Source organism: Castor canadensis, chromosome 2 (genome assembly GCF_047511655.1).
Source record: "Castor canadensis chromosome 2, mCasCan1.hap1v2, whole genome shotgun sequence".
Taxonomy (NCBI): Eukaryota; Metazoa; Chordata; class Mammalia; order Rodentia; family Castoridae; genus Castor; species Castor canadensis.
This window is the reverse complement of record NC_133387.1, coordinates 158,731,965-158,751,835: the sequence shown is the minus strand read 5'-3', so window position 1 is coordinate 158,751,835 and position 19,871 is coordinate 158,731,965. Positions and strand designations below refer to the sequence as shown.

General features: G+C 34.1%; 1 protein-coding gene across 1 annotated transcript in view; it reads left to right on the top strand.

Moving 5' to 3' along the window:
- Window positions 1–18,055, top strand: part of Clpx (caseinolytic mitochondrial matrix peptidase chaperone subunit X) — a 35,102-nt gene extending 17,047 nt beyond the window's left edge. The window contains exons 5-14 of the mRNA XM_020172895.2: window positions 693–852; window positions 2,315–2,356; window positions 6,960–7,136; window positions 7,531–7,695; window positions 8,501–8,589; window positions 9,663–9,827; window positions 11,803–12,102; window positions 13,714–13,806; window positions 15,467–15,573; window positions 16,343–18,055. Coding sequence (XP_020028484.2) covers window positions 693–852; window positions 2,315–2,356; window positions 6,960–7,136; window positions 7,531–7,695; window positions 8,501–8,589; window positions 9,663–9,827; window positions 11,803–12,102; window positions 13,714–13,806; window positions 15,467–15,573; window positions 16,343–16,433 — 1,389 coding nt within the window. The 3' untranslated portion in view covers window positions 16,434–18,055. The remainder of the gene's footprint in view (window positions 1–692; window positions 853–2,314; window positions 2,357–6,959; window positions 7,137–7,530; window positions 7,696–8,500; window positions 8,590–9,662; window positions 9,828–11,802; window positions 12,103–13,713; window positions 13,807–15,466; window positions 15,574–16,342) is intronic.
- The last annotated feature ends 1,816 nt before the right edge of the window (window positions 18,056–19,871 follow it).

The window sequence follows — 19,871 nt, the reverse complement described above, 5'->3', positions numbered from 1 at the left end:
AAAATGCATAAGCAATTTAACTATTTTCAGGAATTGGTCAATATTAATAGTTTATTTTTATTCATTAAAAACTGAAGGTATTTGCCCTCAGTTCCAAATTGTTAGCAGTATCCAAGTGTTAAAATAGAGCTTTAGTTTCTATTAAAAATAAAGCTTTTTGATTGCCATTTAAATAAATGAGTAGCTTTAAGATTAACATAAGAGGAAAGGCTAAATTAAATGTTTGTATTAAAACAAATACTAGTAATATAATAGATTACATAATGCCTGTTTCTGAAAAGGGTTGTTTTATAATACAGTATCTTTGTGAAGAACATTATATGATTGAGCAAGGCACAGAAAGGATTTTTTAATGATTACATTAATGATGATTCCTTTAGACCCACGGTGGCATGGATAGATATTCCAAGCAACTTTAAAAAAATTAGGATCAATGTCATTATTTGCGTAGTAGAAACTAGTATAACACCAGTAGAGAACAGTGGTGCTTTGTTAAGCTAGCAAACAAATGAATTGTGATTTTGTTCACTTAGGATTTAGGACCTTTGGGTCTTTGCTACATAATGTATCACACCCATGGCATTTCATTTCTAATGGAAGTCTTTGTTCAAATTTAAAACTGAGCAAATATGCTCACTATATAACTTTGTAATGTATGTGCTTGTAGTAAATTATTCAAAATCATTTTTCAGATTTATAACTACCTCGACAAGTATGTTGTGGGCCAGTCATTTGCTAAGAAAGTGCTTTCAGTTGCTGTGTATAATCATTATAAGAGAATATATAACAATATCCCAGCTAATCTGAGACAGCAACCAGAGGTTGAGAAGCAGACATCATTAACACCTAGAGGTTAGTGTTTTTGATAATTGACCCAAATAGATTACTGTGCTTAGAAGCAATCTATATTTGTAACTCCTTGCTTTCATCTTAAAATGCTTTTTAGTAAAGGACAACATTTTTCAAAGTATAAGTCATTTCCTTTGATGGATCGTGAAATAATTTGGCAGGTTGCCAATAGCATTAAAATTTTTTTAAGTAAGTGTGAATAAAAATACTAAAGCATATTAATTTATAGGTAAAGTAAGCATTGTTTCTTAAAACTTTGAGTCACAAAGAAAAATGTAGTTCTTATTGAGTGTCTCAGCAAAAAAATGCTTGAAAGGGGCTGGGAATATAGCTTACTGGTAAAGCACCTCTTACATGAACAAGGCTCTGGCTTCAATCCCCAGCACCACAAAAAATAAAAACTTTGAAGGTCACTGGGGTAGAGGCTGAGACTGAATTATTGACAACTAGTTCACCATAAGTGGATTGTTGCAATGTTCTGTACAACTCTGAGTTCTTCTCTTTTGGGTTCAGGATACAGAATTTCATTTGCCTAAGTCAGAGATATGTGGAGATGATAACTGTTAATACAACATATCCAGCACTCTTTCTTCTTTGGGCCCAGCTACAGAGTGCCAGGTTAAGGGCAAATTTGTAAGTGATTCTAAGTGCAATTCCTAATAATCTTAGATTCTAATGTACCAGTATACTGTGTGATCTCAAGGTACTGTGGACAATAAAATGTAGATTATTATTAAAACAACGATGAATAGAGTAAAATGTAAATATTGAAGTTTTTATTTTGTTGTCCAGAGAACTCTGATTTTGATTTAGGTCTATAATCCATCATTTTAGGTTCTTTTTAGATGCTATTATACAATTTGAGGAAGTTTAGCTCAATAAATTTATAAATCTGTAATGTCTTTTGATTACCTTTAGTAGCTACTGAATATGGAACTGATTTCGATAAAGACACTGTTCACTTGTTGAACTTACTATAAAATAGTCATGTGGTGGTATCAGTTATTTTATTTTTAGAAATCATAAGTCATAACTAATGGAAGACTTGGAACTTTCACTTTTATAAGGTCCAAATAGCACTCTCTAGTCATGGACCAAAATTTTTTATTGTTCCTTCAGTCATTAAGTCAGTATTTAAGTTTTGGGTGCTAGAAGTGAAGTAGTTTTATGATATTTATAGTGTGAAGGATTTTAACTCTTATTGGAGACAAACTAGTATATTCTTTGAAATAGATACTCATTTTTTATTTAACCTATGTGAATTTTAGCAACTGGACAGCCCTCATTAAGCTTGGTTTTGTTTTGCTTAACATAGAGAAGATGTAGCATGTAAATTCTTTCATAATGTGAAAAGCTGTAAACAATGAACACATTCTTTAAATATATTGGAAGAGGATACTCATTGTTCCCCAAACTAAACAAACATGTAATATTTTTATGTTGCCATTTTCATCTTCTTTCTTAGAGTTAGAAATAAGAAGACGGGAGGATGAGTACAGATTTACAAGTAAGTGACCTTTTCTCAGGTCTTCCTCTGTAGTCTTTGTTCCTTTTGAGATTCGCCTCAGTGAAGTATCTCGACAGTAGTAGTGATAGACTTGTGTTTGCTTATAGATCACCAAGAAAGATGTATGTTATCTAAATGTGTTTATCATACATGGTGTATATCACTTTGAGACCTTGTTCATGGCTAATTTGGCAGTTAGATTATTTTAGGTATTTAGTTTTTATCTTTTCTGTTGTAATAATTTTAAAGCATAATTTAGGGAAATATAAAGTACATAGTTTTTCTCTATAAATATATATGTATAACGGGTTGTGGTGGTTTTAAATCTGTAGTTTGCTATTTTATATTTATAATGTATATTTGTGTGTGCATATATATGTATATATATTTATTTTGTTGTACACATACACTGTTTTTGAACTCAGGGCCTACACCTTGAGCTCCAACACTAGCCCTTGTGTGTGTGTGTGTGTGTGTGTGTGTGTGTGTGTGATCTTGTGCACTGTTTGTCTGGAGCTGGCTTCACAATCCTTCTGATCTCTTCCTCCTGAGTAGCTAGGATTACAAATGTGAGACACTGGTGCCTGGCACTTTTTTTGGCCAAACTTCACCATTGATCTACTATAAGTGACTGGAACTTTAACTTTTATGGAGGCATATTATCTTCTAACTATTCTTTGCCAGAAACCCCATTGTTTCTTTTTTGGTATTTATGGAATTTACTATAGTCTTACAAATTATGACTAAGCTCCAGTTCACTGTTTCCAGTTCTGGATTGCCCCTAAGTGCTCTAGGTGGTCTGAAGGAGGGTGTGGAAAGACACAGTGCACCACGAAGAGTAGCCACTCTGATGTTTTGTACTCATTCCTCTAGAGGTAGAGTTACTATACACACAGCTGGTGAAAGCCCCAAAGGTGTCATAATAAGATTCACATGGGTTTTTGTTTTATTAATTGAAATGACAAAGGAAAATTGGTTGTTTGATAGTTTTAACATTTGCCTTTGAATCGAGCAGTAATTCTGTTTGAAGTGTACTACATATATAATGTGAGCCATAATAACATAACTGGTTTACTACCTCTGGCATGACATTTATCACATATAGGATAATTATATTGTCTCTCATGTGTATATGAGCACATACTTGTGTGTGTTGAGACAGGGTCTTGCTGTGTAGCCCAGACTGGGCTTGTACTCAAGATCCTTCTGTCTCAAAAAGAAAAGAAAAAAGATCTCTTGTCTCAGCCTCCTGAGTGCTGGGGTTACAGATTTATATCACCGTGCTCAGACTCCTAGTTATTTATAAATTTATGGAAATACTGATATACCATGCATGGTAAAATTAAGAAATATAGTCAATGCAGTAAAATTAGATTTTATATATAAGAATAAGATTTAAACTGGGTATGCTGGTGCATGCCTATAATCCCAACACTCAGAAGGCAGAGGCAGGTGGATCATGACTTCAGGGTTAGTCTAGGCTACATATTGAGACCCTGTCTTTAAAAAAAAAAAAGGGGGTGGGGGCAGGGGGAGAAATGAACCAAGCCTTTTATGCACATATGAATAATAAAAGAAAAATGAAAAAAAAAAAACCCAAAGATCTAAATAATAAACTTAAGGTGCATCTAATTTATATTTCATAATCCAAAAATACCAGTATGTGATCAGTACTGTGCTCACAAATTGGGGCTTATAGCTAGTGAAACTAGTATAATTTAGTAAAAAAAAGAAAGTCTATTATAAATATTTTGCAAAACATAATAAATAGTGATTTAATGTAATTTAATTTTTAACAAATAGCAGTAAGAATTTAGGCAAATGCAATTTGTAATTTTATTGATTGGAAACATATTTCAAAAGCTTAAATTCAGTTTATCCTTATGTATAGTTTAGTTGTATCCTATAAAGGATTTTAGTTAGGGTATTAGACTAAAACTACTGTATAATCAAAATTTGTAAGTCCCTTGGAAACATACAACTCTTAGAGTGATAACTTTTTTTTTCCATCTTTGGAATATAGTTTTCTTTTTTAAGTTGAGTACCAGATGAAATCCTTAGCTTGCATTTAATGACTATACTGTGTAAGTAATTAAACACTTGGAAAATAGCAGTAATAAGAGCAAATTCTTCTGTATCACTTAATAAAAACTTTCTGTCAGGCACTGTGCTAAGTGTTTTGTGTCTGTTCATTTAATCTTTCCCAAACTTGTGAGTCAGAAACTTTTATTTTCACCCCCATTTTACAGATGAGAAAACTGAAAGACAAAAACATTAATTTGTCCATAGCCATAGACAGCTTGTGAGTTCTGTTCAGAAAACCATTACATTAACCTCTGTACTCACAGTTCTCATTATAGAGAGCTTTTTACATAGAGATGTGCAGGAATGGAGACTGACAGAATAGGAGAGTCATCTGAAGGATAGTCTGGGGCACATACTCAGAAAGTGTATGATAGACATCATCTTTACTGATTAAATTCTTCCTTTTTAAACTTTATGGGGTAAATAAAATATGTGTGTCATATAGTTCCACTGTAGTTAATTTATCTCTTGTAATTTTGTTCAAATTATTCATCTAAATCATTTTTCTCCAGTGGACACAGCTAAACTAAATTCAAGTCCCTTTCTGTGTTATCACAATTCCTAATTAGATTTTGCTGAAATTAAAAACCAGAGCTCTTTAGTGACAACTTAATTGAACTCATGTAGGAGATTGGGTTTTCTTGTGGATGTGCATTGAAATAAGGTGTCATCACATTGTAAATTATTCACTAATCATTACCTCTCAAATACAGTATATCTTAAGTTCAAGTATTTGTTGAACATCTAGTAATTCTGATGACTAGAATAACCCTTTACTGTAAGTATAAAGATAGTTTGAATCTCCCTGTACAACTATTAATATTGCTAATAAATTTTTTTTAAATAACCTAAAAAAAGTTTCAAAGTCACAGATGAGATAGGACCATCTTAATAGGTATGTCTCTATTGGTTTGATTAAAATAACCATTAGAAAGCACTGTGATTTTTTTTTTTTTTCCAGTTCTGGGGTTGAACTCAGGGCCTCACACTTTATAGGAAAGTGCTCCACCATTTAACCGAGGTCCCCAGCCCTTTTTTGCTTTGGTTATTTATTCTTTTGGTGATACAGGGGTTTGAACTAAGGGCTTTGTGCTCACAAGGGAGGTACTCTACCACTTGACCATGTCCCCACCAGCTTTGGTTACTTTTGAAATAAGGTCTTGCTTTATGCCCAAGTTGGTCTGGACTACGTTTCCATTTGTGCTTCCCCTTGTAGCTGGAATGACAGGTGTGAACCACCATGCCCAGCCATTTGTTGAGGTGGGAGCCTCATGAACTTTTTGCCTAAATTGGTCTTGAACTGTAATCCCTCTACTTCTCAAGTAGCTTGAGTTTAAGGTTTGCCATCGCACCCCCAGTGCATTATGATATTCTTAACACATTTCTTAGAAACATCCTAAAAATAAATCTAGAAATACAAACAAATATTACATGGTCACGGATTTCTCAAACCAGGAACAATCTGGATATTTACAAATCTGGATAACTTTTAAAGTATTTGGATTCTTTCCCTAAGCCAAAAAAGCCAGGATATTCATTTTTATAGGAACCCACCTGATAAACTGATACTTCACCAACAATATCAATCCCATTTAGTTAAGCATGTGTCCTTATTGAATGTACTAGAAAGATCAATTGAGATCCAATAAAATCTGAGATTCAGATGAGATCAGGAATAATGAGATTGACCATACTTGGTTTTCATGGTATACTTACAGAATCATTTTTAGATATGGAAGAGACTAAAAAAGTCATGTATCTCAGTATTTTTATATTATAGGTGCAGAAGCAGTTTCAGAAAAGTTTTAAGTGACTTGCCATGGTCCCATAACCAAGAAGCAACAGAACTGGGACTAGAACCCAAGTTCTCTAATTTTCAGTTCATTGTTTTTCCTTTTCTCTATAGTCCTGTTTGTTTTCATTTATACTGAAAAATATGAAGTAATGTCTCTTTAGACAAAAAGATAAACATTTTTCAAAGTGTCCCCACAGCAATTGCAATTTATTCCTTTTTTATTTTTTTGGTGGGACTGGGGTTTGAACTCAGGACTTCACACTTGGAAAGTAGGCACTCTACTGCTTGAGTTGCAGTTTATGCTTATGCCATTCAACCATGAATTTGAAATTGATAGGACAGGTATTGTTGCTATTTTATAGATTAGGAAACAGAATCAAAAAGTAGCTGTTTAGAGACAGAGAGGAAGAAAGTTAAAGCTTTCTGACACTTACCGCTGTTCTTCCATATTTTGCCTTTCTTTGAAGTAGCATTTGTACATATTCACATAAATAAGAAGGCTGAAAAGACTCCATTTCCTTTCCCTGAGGTTCTTTGTATTACAGTCGTGTGTGTTTTATATTCTTCACTTAGATAATTTGAGATTTTCTTTGTAGGTAAGGCAATGATGAAATATTTAAATTTTTCCAAATAGGTGCTTGTTTTTAGATGTAAGGTTTTATGGGGCATTTTTTGTAGTAAATTCAAGCACAACTAGAGTAATTCCTTTGGCATTTTTTTCAGAATTGCTTCAGATTGCTGGAATTAGCCCACATGGTAATGCTTTAGGAGCATCAATGCAGCAACAGGTGAATCAACAAATACCTCAGGAAAAACGAGGAGGTGAAGTATTGGATTCTTCACACGATGACATAAAACTTGAAAAAAGTAATATTTTGCTGCTTGGACCAACTGGGTCAGGTAAATAACTTCCTGGGAAGTTTTAGTACTCATTTTAGAAATAGAAATGAGTGATTCTTGTACTTGGAGGATTGTAGCTCTTAAGAAAAAGTCTAGTACAGGTCTTCGGATACCTTATCAGTGTTGCCCTTCAGGTCAATCCCTAAACTGCCTTTTTTTTTTTAATTTAATGTATATTAATTGTACCAATCCCTAAGCTCTTAACAGGAATAGTAAAATAAGATACAGCTAGATCTGAATAATAATACAGCTGATATGAATAATGGTGAAAAAAACAATAGTAGAAAAAACATGTAACAGTTAACAGCTTTTTATTACATAGTATTCTATTTTGTGTAAGAATTGTGTGCCAACATATTTTTAGTAAACTTTTAGTTGCTGTTTGTATTTGTAGGTAAAACCCTGCTGGCACAAACTTTAGCTAAATGCCTTGATGTCCCTTTTGCTATCTGTGACTGTACAACTTTGACTCAGGCTGGATATGTAGGTGAAGACATTGAATCCGTGATTGCCAAACTGCTCCAAGATGCCAATTATAATGTAGAAAAAGCACAACAAGGTATGTTGCAAGTGTAGCTTGTCTGACCCCAAATTTAGTCTATTGGGAAAGTGGTATAATACTAAATAATATAATTCTTATTTTGAGTCAAGGGGTAATATGCTGTAATTATATAAAAGCACCTATGTTAAACACTGTCTAGCATACTGATTAATGGCCACAAATTTACTTTATGTTATGGTCACTAAGGTTTGCTGCTAGGATGAAAACACAAGTTACTTTTCTATTAGGTCTTTAATATTATAGTTGCTTTTCTTCTTCTAACTCCCCTCTAGATTCCTAATGCTAGAGTGGGGAAGGGATGGGGACAAGAGAGAGAGAGAGACAGGAGATCACTGAATGGACAAATCTGAAAATAGCTTATTTTGTTGACCTGCATTTCTCCTTTCTCTGTCATCTGTGCTTATTTACGTGAAGAGCTTGACAGCTTCCTGTCTGAATTCCTTTAAGACAGGAATATAAGTGGGAAAGAGTAAGCTTAACTTAAGTTTTGCCAATGCCAGCACTACATATACCTCATATTTCCATACTATATCTGTTTCCCATAATAAAAAATTTGAATACATTAGTGAGATAGATAGCTATTGTCAAAGAGCTTTGGCTATCATATTTAAATTATATGCTGTAAAACAGATTACAAAATAGATGTACAAAGTGATGAATGGGACTATTTTTAAAACATCAAGCTATTGTGTATGTTAAGTATGAAAATTGAATAACCTTGCTCTGTAGCAATCCAATATTTTAAAGTTGAGACTGTGTCTATCTTTTTCATATTATAAATAGAATTCTCCTTAAATTATAGGAATTGTCTTTCTGGATGAAGTAGATAAGATTGGCAGTGTGCCAGGCATTCATCAGTTACGAGATGTAGGTGGAGAAGGCGTTCAGCAAGTAAGCAGTTGAATATTTTGTTCAAGTCCACTAAAAGGAAGGGATTACATCAACCTCCCAAATATTGTACGTTTGGTTTCACATTCAATTAGATTCTGTTTTGTTTATTTCTTCCACCCCAAACCTCACATACCATTTTTAAAGTAGTTCAGATCCTAAAAGACTATTAATGATTTTAAGTAACAATTACTTTTCTTAGGAAATTAAAAATATTTGAAAGAACAGAAAATAAAATTTAACCTTTTTTTTTTTTTTTGGTGGTACTAAGGTTTGAACTCAGGGCCTTACACTTGCTAGGCAGGCACTCTACCACTTGAGCCCGTCCACCAGCCACTTAATCTTAATTTTTATTCCTCAAAGCCCTAGTAAGCATTTCTAGAAGACTCTTGAAAATTCTAGTTCTAACTACATGTGAATGAATTATACATGTTTCCTATTCCTCTCACTTAATTAGAAGATAGATATAAAATAGTGTTTACTCCTTGTGGAGTTACCATCAGTTACAATGGTGTATTGGCCAATTTAACATTTAATGATAACTAATAATGACAAACTAAAGGATGAAGGAGATTGTTTCAATTTTTTTACATACATAAATAGGTATGATTATACTTAAAAATGTGCTGGGTAATTTTTTTTATGAAGACATGTCAAAATATAGGTAGTCTCAAAATGTAACACTAAGAGAATAGTATTTTAATTTATATGGATGACAGATCCACTATTTTTAAATTTTAAATGTTCCCACCATGTTTGGGTATCATTTTATAGAGTCATAAGTTCTGTCTTTATGTCAGAGTTAAGACTTTACCCATCCAGAACAATTTCTTAGATTTACCATTTCCTGAGTTAGAATGCATCAAGAGTCCTATAATCATCTCATACAAGTTTATGAATTCTTAGTGAGATAAATGCACTTGGTTTTCATGTTGTAGAGACGTGGGAATTCTCAGTAATTATACTCATTGACCATGACCACATATTATTTTCTCCCATCGAATCCCCTTATCTGAACCATGGTAAATAATGTTCCTATATATGTTGTTGCTGTAAATCACTCATTCTTTATTTAGGGCTTATTAAAACTACTAGAAGGCACTATAGTCAACGTTCCAGAAAAGAATTCCCGAAAGCTACGCGGAGAAACAGTGCAAGTTGATACAACAAATATCTTGTTTGTTGCATCTGGTGCTTTCAATGGCTTAGACAGAATCATCAGCAGGAGGAAGAATGAAAAGGTAAGTTTTTCTGAGAGCATTTTTCAGAGCATGTAAAGTTACAGAGGATGGTCACTCAGTTTCTGTTCCCATATCTTTGGTTACCAGTCATTGGATTTTCTTAGAGCATATCAGAAATACATTCCTAGTTGTGTTAATTTTAGAGCAGTAATTAGAGGATTTCAAAATATCTTATGTGTGGACATCTTTAAAGTATAAATTGATGAGTTCAGTTTTATACTTTGCCTCTTATCATTTGAGGTTAGCTGCTGTACCAGCATATTCCTGCCCAGTAAACAGCCTGTCTCAGTGCCCACGTCCAAGGGTCTGTCATAAGTCACTAATGGCATTCACAAATCAAGGGAAGTTCAGGAGGATGGGTTGTGATCTTACCTAGTTTTACACATTTCTTTTTAAACATTCCTGTAAGTCCTGATTTTAACTGGGATTGGGACTTGTTTCTTCAGATCTTTAAGCTATATGCCCAGTACCTATGCGTTGATGGATTACAATAAAATATAATATCAACGTTGGTGGCAAGAAATCCAGAACACACTTGTATTTTTGGTTTTTACCTAATAGCCAAGAATGATCACTTTTATATTACACAGTGTTCGACCTAAATGAGTATATCATAGATCAGCCACTTGCTATGTTTAAGTCTCCTTGGCCTAGAATGCCTATTTTAATGTACTAGATTAAGTAGCAGCCTAGTAGTAGTAGCTTCCCATGGTAGTTCCTTTGCATAGCCTAGATGAGAAAACACTTTTACAAACACTAACACTAAATACAAATCCAAGGCCACATAATCAGACCTAAGCATAGATAAGGTTATATTTTTATTTTCTGCTAATTTATGCAGAATTTGAGTAGCAAGATAAATATAAATTCATTAAAATTTTTATTTTACTTGCTATTGAAATTCTGCATAAATTAATAGATGAGGAGAAATTTGGTTTTTCTTCATATATGAGTGTGTGAGAAAGATAATATTGTATTTGAAATTCTGTAACCCTGGACTGGAGGTCCAGGCTGAAGTGGCAGAGTGCCTGCTTTGCAAGCATGAAACCCTGAATTCAAATTCCAGTACCACCAAAAAAAGAAAAACCCTAAGAAATTCTGTAACCAAAAGCAGGGACCATGTTCTGATATTAATTTATAATTACTACTTCTTCCCAATAATTACTAGAAATACTTCCCAAAAGAATTTGATGCTAGAAACTTATAGGCAGAATTAAAAGTAATGTCAGAATTGCAAACATGTAGAAGGAAGATTTAGAGACTGAGGTCATGGCTCAAGTGAGTGCTCACCTAGCAACCTTTAGGCCCTAAGTTCAATCCACAGTACTGCTTTTAAAGACAAAAAAAAAAAAAAAGAAAAAAAGAATTTTAGGTCATAGTTTTGTCCTATTGAAAATTAAGTCACTCCATTTAGCTGTGAACTTTTTTCGGGGGTGGGTGGCAGTACTGGGGTTTGAGCTCAGGGTCTCACTCTTGCTGGGCAGATACACTATTACTTGAGCCACACCCTCAGCCCTTTTTGCTTTAGTTATTTTTCAGATAAAGTCTCATGATTTTTACCTAGCCAGCTTTGGACCACAGTCTTACCTACACCTCCTGCATATTGCATAGCAGAAATTACAGGTGTGGGTCACCATGTCCAGCTTGTTTGTTGAAATGGAGTCTTGCTAATTTTTTTGCCCAGGTTAGCCTTGAACCGTGATCTCTACCTCCTAATTAGGTTGAATTATAGGTGTGAGCCACTGTGCCCAACCCGTGAACTTTTTAACCAAAAATAAGGGAAATCTCAGACAGACCCGAGTTTAAATCTTGGCTTTGCCACTTACAGCAACAAGACCTATGTCAAAGTTCTTAACTTCTATAACCTTGTCTTATACCTTTGTAAAATGTGAAAGCATCACATACTTATATGCAAAGTACTTAATGTAGTGCAACTCCATTCTCCTATTTACAATACATTTCATTTGTTTGGCAGTATCTTGGATTTGGAACACCATCTAATCTGGGAAAAGGCAGAAGGGCTGCAGCTGCTGCGGATCTGGCTAATCGAAGTGGGGAATCAAATACTCATCAAGACATTGAAGAAAAGGATCGGTTATTACGTCATGTGGAAGCCAGAGATCTCATTGAATTTGGCATGATTCCTGAGTTTGTGGGACGATTGCCTGTGGTAGTTCCTTTGCATAGCCTAGATGAGAAAACGCTTGTACAGATACTAACTGAGCCACGTAATGCTGTCATTCCTCAGTACCAGGCCTTATTCAGCATGGATAAGGTTAGGTTTTTATTTTTCATATTTATGATTTTCTTACTACTGAAATTTCATAAAAATTAGCCTAGCAAAATTAAAAAGAATCCTCTTCATCTGGAAGATCAGCTTATTCCTAAGCAAAGATCTAGCAATGCACAGTGTGTTACATTAGGCATTTGGGAGTGTTTTGGGTTTTTTTTTTTTCTTCTTCTTAATTAAAGTCATTGAAACATAAAGCTCAAGGATATATAGAAAAATGATGTCACTAGCCTATTTCAACCCCTCTAAACCAAACATAGTATTAGTAGCGCCCACATCTGTGTCTCCAGTAAACACATGGAGGTCACTAGCCCACATACCCAAACAGCACATTTTTGGTTTTATTAATTTAGTTAGAATCTCTTAAGTATCAGTCTCTTTTTCTCCATTGCCATTGTAATTTATCATCCTTCACTTCAACCTATGCACTTGGTTCCTAATTGGTCTCCTTGTCTCAAGTCTATTTCTGACCATCAGCACCAAAAATACCACCTTCTACTTTACTTCCACAATGAGTCATTTTTAAATTATTGAGTACAGTGTCCTTAAATAGATATTAAATTCCTAATATTAAATGTATAAACACAAGGCTATTCTTTTACTCTCCTGCTCAAAATCCTTTGCCCACTTTGGTGATCCCTCGGCATCAGGTGTGTGCACTGAACTAAGTATGTAAGGGCTCAATAAATGTTGGAAAAAGTCCTAGGAAATTCATGTTAATCTAGAAAACCTCTTCAAGAACTAAGTGCAAACTTGTGATTCATAGTACTAATACTGTCATAGGTTATTTGATTAAAAACAGGTGCTTCTTTAAAAAAATTTCAATATATTATTATTGTATTAGGGGTGCATTGTGACATTTACAAAAGTGCTTACAATATATATTAGTCAAACTCACCTCCTCCGTCATTCTCCTTTATCTCCCCCACCCCGCCTCCCTTCTTAGAATAGTTTCAACAGGTCTTATTTTTCCATTTTCATATATGAGTACATGATATTTCTACCATATTCACCCAAACAAGTGCTTCTTAAAGGCAAGATTCTAAAACACCATGAGAAATAATCAGCTTACTATTTGAACTCTACTGTTTTGAAATTTGTGGCAATTTAGAGATACTTAAGTTTTGCTTTGTGATGCAGAATGAGAGGATTAGTAACACTCTTTAATACTCACAAAGCTGAGGGTGTAACTCTGTGGTAGTGCATGTTCAGCCTGGGTTCAATCCCTAACACCAGGAAAAAATAACAAAGCCTGAGTCCTAAGTGACACTTGAGTCTGAGAGGGAATAGGTTTGCCTGTGTTTCTGAGCATCACTAAATAAGTTTACTTAACCCTCTGGAACTTACTCATCTGATTACTCTTTTTTATTGCTAGGCAGGCACTCTACCACTTGATCCAGATCCCCAGTCCTTTGAAGCTTACTCATCTAAGAAGTCAAGGCATTGGTTCCATTTAGTTCTAAAATTATATGATTCTAGGAAAAGTACTAATGGTGATGGGTAGTTGTAGTTAATAGGTCAAATGCTGTATGATTGTATTAGGAAAATATCATCAAAGATTATCTGAGTTCTCATTTATTTTTAATCTGTTCGTAGTGTGAACTGAATGTTACTGAGGATGCTTTGAAAGCCATAGCTAGATTGGCGCTAGAACGAAAAACAGGTGCACGAGGCCTTCGGTCCATAATGGTAAGTTGGTGTTACTTTAAATAAATAAATAAATAAAAATAAAACTCGATTATTTCTTGGTCTGAGTTTCAGAATATTAAGCTCCTCTGTTTTTCTTCTAGAAAATTGACTGAAAGTTGTTTTGAATTTTTGTGATTTTCTTTTTTTGGGGGGGGAGGAGGGTGGAGGTCACAATTTTATTTTTATTTTTTTTAATTTTTTTATCCAGAGGTATTTTATGGCTGGGATGTAGCTCAGTGGCATGCATGAGACCCTGGGTTCAATTCCTAGCACCAAAAATCAAAATCAAAAACAAAAAAGAACTTTAAGGTGTTTGTAACATAGAACACACACATGATATGATTGATGAGATGCAGAAAATCAGAATTGTGGGAAGGAGAATTTGAATAAATATACATAGGCCTTTGACTAGGCATAGAGCCCTTTCTCAGACTAATTACAATCCCCATTTTTGTTTGTTTGAAAGTAAATTTACCATAACAAGTAAATTTACCATAACCTCAGTTCTTCAGTATGGTATGACCTCACTTTTTAATTTTATTAAAGATCCTAGGGACACAGACTGTTTTCCTGCCACCACTCACTCTTAGAGTTTTTGCCTTTAACCCTAGGTCTAGCTGAACAGTGAATTACTATTTTACTACCTACTCCCAAAGCAAGCATGTGTTCTTCTTCTCTTCTGAGGGTTTTGCTATCGACACTTTCTTCATTTCAATAGGACTTCTTACTGGAAATATACATTGATCATAGGCAGTTAGGAATTAAGGTGTTCCTACTAAGGATAGATTTGTAAAAATGAAAACTACAAGAGTAGGTAATATAGCTGACATTTTAAAGGAAATTTGATGTACTTATCTGTATTTCCCGTTAGATGGAATATAATCCAGCCTCCATCTAGAGGCAAAGCTAGTTTTCTAAAGGAAACAATAGGTCTACTGAAGCACATGGGGCAAATGTTCACTTAAGTCATAGTTTGAAATTGAAGAGGTAATTTAGGATTGTTTTCAATGGAAGGATTACCAGTTGACCTCCTCAGTCAGAATAAACCAGAAATGCTTCTAAGTAACATCTGAGTTTGAAACCGTAGTTTCTTTTTATATCTGCATGTTGCATAAATAGGCAGCACTATATACAAGTAGCTTATTTATAAGATGACTTTTCTGAATTCAGTTAGAAGCTATTTTAATATAAAGAATATGAAAGCGTTTACATTGTCTTCAACATTGTGTTCCTATTGTAATAATAGACTCTGTATTTATTTAGTTTGTTTTTTGGCAGCATTGGAGTTTGAACTCAGGGCCTCATGCTTGCTAGGCAGGTGTTCTACAGCTTGGACCACTCTGCCAGCCCTCTTTGTTTGTTTGTTTGTTTGTAGTATTGAGGATTAGAACCCAGGCCTGGGGTTTGCTAGGCAAGTGCTCTACCTCTTGAGCCATGCCAAAGCCTATTTTTTTTTTTTAATATATATTTTGTTTCTGACAAAGGGTCTTGCTAACTTTTCCCCGGCTGGCCTGGGAAAATTCACGATCCTCCTGTCTCTGCCTCCTGAGTAGCAAAACTCAATATTTCTTAAATGAATGGATTCACTTGGCCTATAGAATGAAAGCATTTTGTGTGCAATTTATTTTCCATGTAATTCATTGTTTTTTTGTCTCTTTAGGAAAAGCTGTTACTAGAACCAATGTTTGAAGTTCCTAATTCTGATATTGTATGTGTGGAGGTTGACAAAGAAGTAGTAGAAGGAAAAAAGGAACCAGGATACATTCGGTAAAGTGTATTTTCAAGCCAGAGCAGATGTAAAATTTAAGATCCTTATTGCTAGTTTATTGTTCTGTCATTTTAAAGTTGAATGATAGTTCTTATATTTGTAAGGGAAATAATCTCATGAATTTTCTGCAGAAAAATCTGAGTATATAAAATATTTTGTGAGTCTTTTTGAAAAGTGGTCTTCAAAATTAGGCTCCACTTCTCCAGTGTCAAAAGAGACATAAAAGTAGTCAAATTAAGAGATTAATGAACTTTGCTGCTAATTTTCTAACTGATAAATGACTTTTTTCATGGCTGTATAAGACCAAACTATTCTCATCAATTTCTCATAGTAGTCTACCAGCTGACAAAGTCAACACATCTTCCAAGTCAGCAAACTTTCTCATAAAGAACTAGGTATGTTAGGACCATACGGTCAAAATTTCCTTCATATCACAAAACCAGCCATAGACAGCATGTAAATGGATTAGCACGTTTGTATTCCAGTAAGTCAGTATTTACAAAAATAGGCAGTGGGTGAATTTTGGTCTATAAGTTACAGTTTATTGCAGTAATTTGTTAGGGAAAATGTTGAGAAATTTAGTTTTAACTCTGTTGTATACTTTCTTTTCCATATTTTACCACTAAGCAATCTTCATATTAAAAATGCCTTAGCATTTTCTATTTTGTGGACTTTTTAGCTGAGGGGATTAATTTACAATTTGCAGTCTAGAAATCATGTTTACCTCTAATTTTTTATTTAAAAAACTAACATGGCTTTTCGTTATAGAGCTCCCACGAAAGACTCCTCTGAAGAGGAATATGACTCTGGAGTTGAGGAAGAAGGATGGCCTCGCCATGCAGATGCTGCAAATAGCTAAACCGTCAGAGTCCTGTCCTTTCCTCCTGTTGTTTAGGGTTGTAACTGTTTCTACAGTCTGACATTAAAGGCATTGAATCTATCTTGGATATCATAATACATGGTCAGAAGCCTTTAGGATAAGAATCAGATCATGTATATTATAACATCACATTGATTTATACAGAAGACATTACGTGGACTTTTTAAATGACACGATGTTTAGAGATAAAATGTATATTATTTTGGTTCAGTTTTTTAAAAATATGCTTTAACAAAATTCTTAGTACTTTAAGCAATGTAGGTGTTGCAATAACTGTGGATTTTACAATAATGTTACTCTACAAATGGGAAAATAAATTCTTTTAAAATTGAATTGGAATACTATTCTTCAGTATTACGTTTTTCTATCCAATTTAATTTCCTGAAAATATTGGAATTTTTTTGTCTTAAAAATTGGACCAGGTAGTTTTCAAATAGTTAAAAATTCCATGGAGAAATACACTGAAGAACCATATTTTGATGATTTGTTTATGTATATCCTTAGACTTTTTTGTTAACGCACAACACTAACTTCCCAACTGGTACTCTACACACACACACACACACACACACACACACACTTTAAAAAGCCATTCTCTTGCTGACTTGATTTTTTTTTTTTTATTTTTAGTACCATGGGTGAGTAAATGGAATTAAAGTCTGAGTTACATCTTCAGAAAAAGACTAAACTAATTCTTTCAATAGCATGCTGTATCAGTCATAGTAAGAGCCATACGCGGAACTAAATAAAATATCCTAATAGTATACACTTCAGGAAATACTGAATTCATTTTCTGTTTTGTCTTTGGTGCTAAACATCTAATTCTTTGACTATCAGCCAAAATGATTATGTTCACACTAACATAATATAAATGCTTATTATATAGCAAAACTAAAAACTGGTGTGGGGGAATTTTTGGATTTAACAAATGAAAATTGTATGATTGGATTCTATTTAAAAACTATCCCAAGTACCCTTTAAGTTTTTTTTCCTTTCCTTCTGTAATGATACAAATTTCTTTATTATTCATTCAGTTCAGTTTCATTTGAAATTGTTTAAATCAGAGTATCTTTGTTCATTTTCATTTTTTTGGCTTTTAGAGTCTTGAGTTTTCCTTTACCCTCCTTTTCTAGGAAACAGACCTTAAGCTATTAAATTCTAAATCTTGTTGAAAACTTGGGCTTTCTATGATATAGTAAAAGTATGTGAGGTACCTATTTATGGCTGGTGTTGGACCAGAAATTGAGTTTTGCATTGTGCTTAACCCTGAGGGCTATCAGAAGGAACAGAAAGAACCTTACTCTCCCTACTAATGGTTCAAGTTCTCCTCATGAAGTCTTTTAGATTATGGCTTCATTCATTATCTTTCTCTTACGGCATCATTTTCCTTTTGTAGAGTGGAAATTGGAGTAGTTTCTAAATATATTAAGGATAATGCTGCAAAAAATAGATTATGAGACATTTTAGTCACAACTTACATTTGTTTTTGGAAGTTGTTAAAGCATAATTGATGTTTTTAAATCAAACACAACTAAATATAACTACAGTTTGTATCTTGGAACTTAAGTTTTAGCATTTGAATAAAACAAAACTAAATGAAAGCCATTGTGGTGGTGTGTCCATGCTGCAACAATATAAGAGCACTCTGCATTAACAGTAACAAGGATAGCCACAGCAGTGCCATTTTTAAAGGGCACAGAGGTCATATAAGCTACTTTATTCCAGGAATTGGTTATAATCCTTGGTACTTCTGTATTCTAGTTGAAGATTCCACAGTTTTATTAGTTTATGTTAAACATTATTTAAAATACCTAAAGATCCTACACAAAACCTGACATACAAAAGACCAGCTTTTCAAGAACCTTACTAGTCTTGTAAAGGGAACCAAACACAAACTTCAGTGCATTATATTAGAGGAGGTGAGGTAGGCACAGCTGTGGTGGTCCAGATGGATCTAAAAGAACAAGTAGGAATTTGCCAGAAAAGAATGAAGATTTAATCAAAATCTCAGACGTGTGAAAAACCAGGGAGACTTCATAGTTGAGAAATATGTAACAATCATGACTCCCTTTAACTGTGACCATTTAATATTCTTTCCTTCATCCAGCTGAAGACATGCTTCATACTTCACCTGATGGAACTCATCATCCCCACCATCTGTGAATCTGCATACTTCATTAGATAATCTTTCAAGTTACAACTGAAAGGCACCTCTTTCCAAACTCAAATCTCTCCTTATATCCTCTGGGTCCCATCATCCCCTCTCATTTCTCAAGGTCGTTAGTTCTTCTATTAGTGTCTCTGTTACATTACCTGTCTCCTGCCTGTAGTGCTACTCTCAGTACCACTGTTAACTATACCCAGCACCCACCATAGTGCTTCATATATTTAGTGATCCATACATTTTTAAAAAGAACCCCTGTATACCAGGTTAAATTGTAATTTTTTTTTTACAGAAAGTAGATTTATTTAAAAGTTTTAACCAGGAGAGTTGGGCATGACTAGCTGTGTATTTTAGACTGTGGAGAGGGGCAGACTGAGAAAAATGAATGGAAGGAAACAAGAAGAAGCCTGCCCAAGAACATTTCTCTATCACCTGCCTCTCTATCTTTTATCAGTTTTCTCCTTTTTCAGATCCGTTCTCATCAGCGTACAAACAAGATATAACTTCATTGAACCCACATCCTTTCTATGTGCTTGTTCTCCTTCACAGCGAAGCGAAAAGTTCTTGCTGCTTCCAATTTCCTTCCAGGCTTTGGCTCTGAGATCAGAAATTGTTGGGAGGTTTTGCATAGAGAAATAACATCTGACTTAAGTTTTAAAGACCACTCGTTGCAGTAGGAGAGAAGAGACTATAAGAGCAGAGCAAATATGATGATCAATTGGACTAAGGAAGTAGCAGTGGAAGAACAATTGGATGGGTAGATATTTTTGCAAACTAATGAGAACTGATATTCCACATTCTTCAGGGGGAAATTAGATACTATAAAATGTCTATTATCCCTAAATTATAAATGTAATGTTCTAACAAAATACCAAATTTTTAAAATTAAAACTAGGCAAGGCAGTTGTTTAGATGAGGAAATTGAAGCCTAAAGTGCTTAAGCATCCCCAAGCTCATGCAACTAATAATAGAACCAAGATTTAAATTCAGGTACATGGTTACACAGCTTATGCATTTAACAAACACACTAAAAAAAGAATGAGGAGGGGCTGCCTCTGCTAGCTATTTTGAAAATACAAAGTTTTGAAAAGTGCATGAATGAACAGAGAGACCAACAGAAAAGAATGTAAAGTTCAGAAATAGATAAAAAATAACAATAAGGGGGATGTAATATGTGGGGAAAAATGACATTTCAAATTAAGAAGAGTATTCACTATGGAAATGACAACTGAGTAGCCATCTGGAAAATACAA